This window comes from Pyrus communis, chromosome 9, assembly GCF_963583255.1.
Source record: "Pyrus communis chromosome 9, drPyrComm1.1, whole genome shotgun sequence".
NCBI classification, from domain to species: Eukaryota; Viridiplantae; Streptophyta; class Magnoliopsida; order Rosales; family Rosaceae; genus Pyrus; species Pyrus communis.
This window is the reverse complement of record NC_084811.1, coordinates 11,172,409-11,175,658: the sequence shown is the minus strand read 5'-3', so window position 1 is coordinate 11,175,658 and position 3,250 is coordinate 11,172,409. Positions and strand designations below refer to the sequence as shown.

General features: G+C 38.8%; 1 protein-coding gene across 1 annotated transcript; it reads right to left on the bottom strand.

Moving 5' to 3' along the window:
* Positions 1–741: 741 nt before the first annotated feature.
* Positions 742–1,637, bottom strand: LOC137745218 (uncharacterized). The gene is made up of 3 exons (XM_068485135.1): positions 1,408–1,637; positions 1,204–1,312; positions 742–1,022 (listed from the first exon to the last, which is right to left on the bottom strand). The coding sequence occupies exons 1-3, from the start codon at positions 1,490–1,492 to the stop codon at positions 857–859; spliced, it is 360 nt and encodes a 119-aa protein (XP_068341236.1). The 5' UTR covers positions 1,493–1,637; the 3' UTR covers positions 742–856.
* Positions 1,638–3,250: the final 1,613 nt, after the last annotated feature.

The window sequence follows — 3,250 nt, the reverse complement described above, 5'->3', positions numbered from 1 at the left end:
TGGTGTTGCAACTCCAGGAAATAAAAGAGTATATTGATCTAATCTTCATTGTCTAAACACCACCCCGGTTGACTTAACTTCTTCAGAAGCCCCATCAAACCCTTATCAATACAGGAAAGTGGGAACTAGCTCTTACTCTAGCAAGCAAGCACGCAAGTCGCCCCTCTCTTTCTGTTAGTAGAAGAATTTCTAGTAAAAAGTCTAGCCTAATGCTCAATAGGATGTTCATCGACATAGGAATCGGCACAGTGCTCAAAACTGCAGTCCTAACAATCAGAAAACCTAAAATCCTGATTCTTTCAAAGTCTCTCTTTAAAGCTTCTAGTTTCCTTTGATGGTCTCTGTAATCTAGTAGTGCTTCTCCTACTAAAACGGAGTTACAATATTCGGTCTGCACCAACCTACTTTTATCATTTCCTAAAAAATGTGAATACAGCATTGTAATCCAGAAAGAATATTACTATATGGGATTGTACAACCCACACAAGTACTTCAGCAGTTATTTTCAGGTAAAACATTCCTACTCCCCAGCCATGCATTCGATGAACGATGCATAAAACTGAAAAGATCGCCTAGTACAAACTTCAGAGACTAGACCATCACAAAACATGCTAAAATACTCCACCCAAGAGTTATCAGTATTTAAGAAAGCTGTTCCCATCTATTGGAATCCAAGAAATCAACAAATAGCATGGCACATAGAAACCCAAAATGAAAATCAATCGATAATTGCGAATGTACTTCACCAAGTAACATCTATATCATTATAGATAAAAAGAGATCCTTCTTACAACAGCGGCATGTTTCATGTATCTTCTGCTACGAGGAACATAATATAAAACAAAAAACAGAAAGCTCAAAATGACATAAGCTTGGGACCATTATCCGGCATACCCATCCCAGCAGCTAAATCAGCGTCCAGCTGAGTGTGAGGTGCATCCCCCATCATTATCTTAACGCGCTTCTTGTGACGCTTCGTCTTGAAATGATCGTCCCTCACCGATGCGTTGTTAAAGTATCGGCTGCAATTTCAAAACGAAGTTGCTAACTTAAGCAAAATTAACAAACCCAAGTAACACAAGCTAGTAACACCAATGAATCTCAAAGCTGGGTAACTTTCCATTTTTTTTTTCTCAGCAACCAAACAGACCCAGATAAAGTTTTCCACAAAAAATCAAAAACTAAAAGAAGATAAAAGCTTACTCGCAGTGTAGGCAATAGTACTGACCCATCCCAGGAAGGTCCTGGTCCTGAGGCAATGGCTTCGCCCCGTCTTCTGCCTTCTTCAGACCATCGTACACCATATCGTCGCGTGATCAAATTCTCAGTCAAGGAACCAAAACAAAATTCCAAAAAATTGTAAAAAAAAACGAGAAAGTAATAATTGCGGCGAAGAAAAAAGGATATCTTTGATTTCGAATTTGGCGCGGCGGTGAGTCTTGTGAGAGTATCTTCGTTTCTTGACGCTTCTGTGTGGGCACTTGCCTCCCATTTTTCTTGGATTTGAAGTTTCGGTTTCTGCAACTGCGGCTTAGGGTTTCGTAAACCCTAGAAACGAAAAAGAGAGACGGGCAGGGGAGGAATTTGAGGATTTATGTTGCTTCGGGGATGCGGTGTCGTTTCGAAACTTTCTGGACGATATTGTTGTCGGTCGCATTGTGTAGGCTTGTTAAAAGAGGGATGAAAGCCCATTTGTTAGGCCCAAATAATACAAACTTCATATAACTAATGCTTTCATAACAAAAGTAAAAATGTAAAATATAAAATGACTATTTAGGATCCATGAGATTTTAAATATATTCACATATGTATATATCAATGCACACCAAAATTCACTGTGATAAAATTCTCTTATATTCCCATTATAATTGAACAATTCCAAACATTGTATAGGTTTTCCATGGCTGAACTTAACACGTATGAGAATCTTATTAATCAAACCATTTGAGAACAAAATTCCATTTGATTTCCATATTCTTGATTCTTTTTAGAACTGGTCGAGAAAATAATTATGCTATGAACTTATAAGGTAGGGTAATTGAGAAACAAGCAAAACTGTATTTTGCAACATGTGAGTTTGTAACTGAATTAATAATAGGCAATCGTATCTTCTTTGAAATGACTGTAATTTCCTCAGGAACTCTATTTTATACATTTATACAAAGCAGCCAAGAGATTATATCGAACTAATTTCAAATATTATATATTTAGTTGAAGATCCAAGAAGAAAGAAATGAGTTAGTGGCACAACCACGCAATTTTTTATTTTTTTATTTTTTTAAACAAACATAGAGTTTGGTGTGAGATGAAAAGTGTAAGAGTAGTATGGGAAATAAGTTGGCTGTTTTAAGATAAATTGTAATTTAAAAAGTAGATGTGGAGTGTATCATGTCACATCCTGGCCCGGGGCAGACCACTTTTCGGGCTCGACTCCACTGTAGCACGATATTGTCCGTTTTGGGCCCCCATCATACCCTCATGGTTTTGTTTCTAGGAACTCACACTAGAACTTCCCGATGGGTCACCCATCCTGGGAGTGCTCTCGTGTGAGTTCCTAGAAACAAAATCGCGAGGGTGTGATGGGGACCCAAAGCGGACAATATCGTGCTACGGTGGAGTCGAGCCCAGGAAGTGGTCCGCCCCGGGTCGGGATGTGACATTTGGTATTAGAGCCTAATCCTGGCCGTGGTGTGCCGACGAGGACATCGGGCCCCTAAGACCAACTCCAATGGTGGGCTAAAAGCCAAATTACCCTCCAAAATTTCCCCCCAAACGCACTCCAACCCAAGGGGAAATTTTGAGCTAAATGCTAAATGCTAAACCAATGCCAAATTCCCCCCGAAATTTAGCCCAGAAATCGGGGTGGACTCTACCCAATATTTATCGGAATTTAAATTTTTTTAGATTAAAATGTTCATAAAATTAATTTACGATAGTCTACATATTTATTTAAAAAAAAAAAATTAATTTAACAAAAAAAAAAAAGCCTAAATTCATTCTTCAATAATCCCGGGCTAAAATTTTAGGGTAGAATGGTTGGAGTAGAAAAACTGTTTTTGGGCTAAAAGCTAAATTTTTCGGGCTAAAAAATTTGACTTTTAGCCCAACTATTGGAGATGGTCTAAGGGGGTGGATTGTGACATCCCACATCGCACAAGGGAGTGATCCTTAAATGTATATTCCCATCCCTACCTAGTACGAGGCCTTTTGGGAGCTCACTGGCTTCGGGTTCCGTAGGAACTCCGAAGTT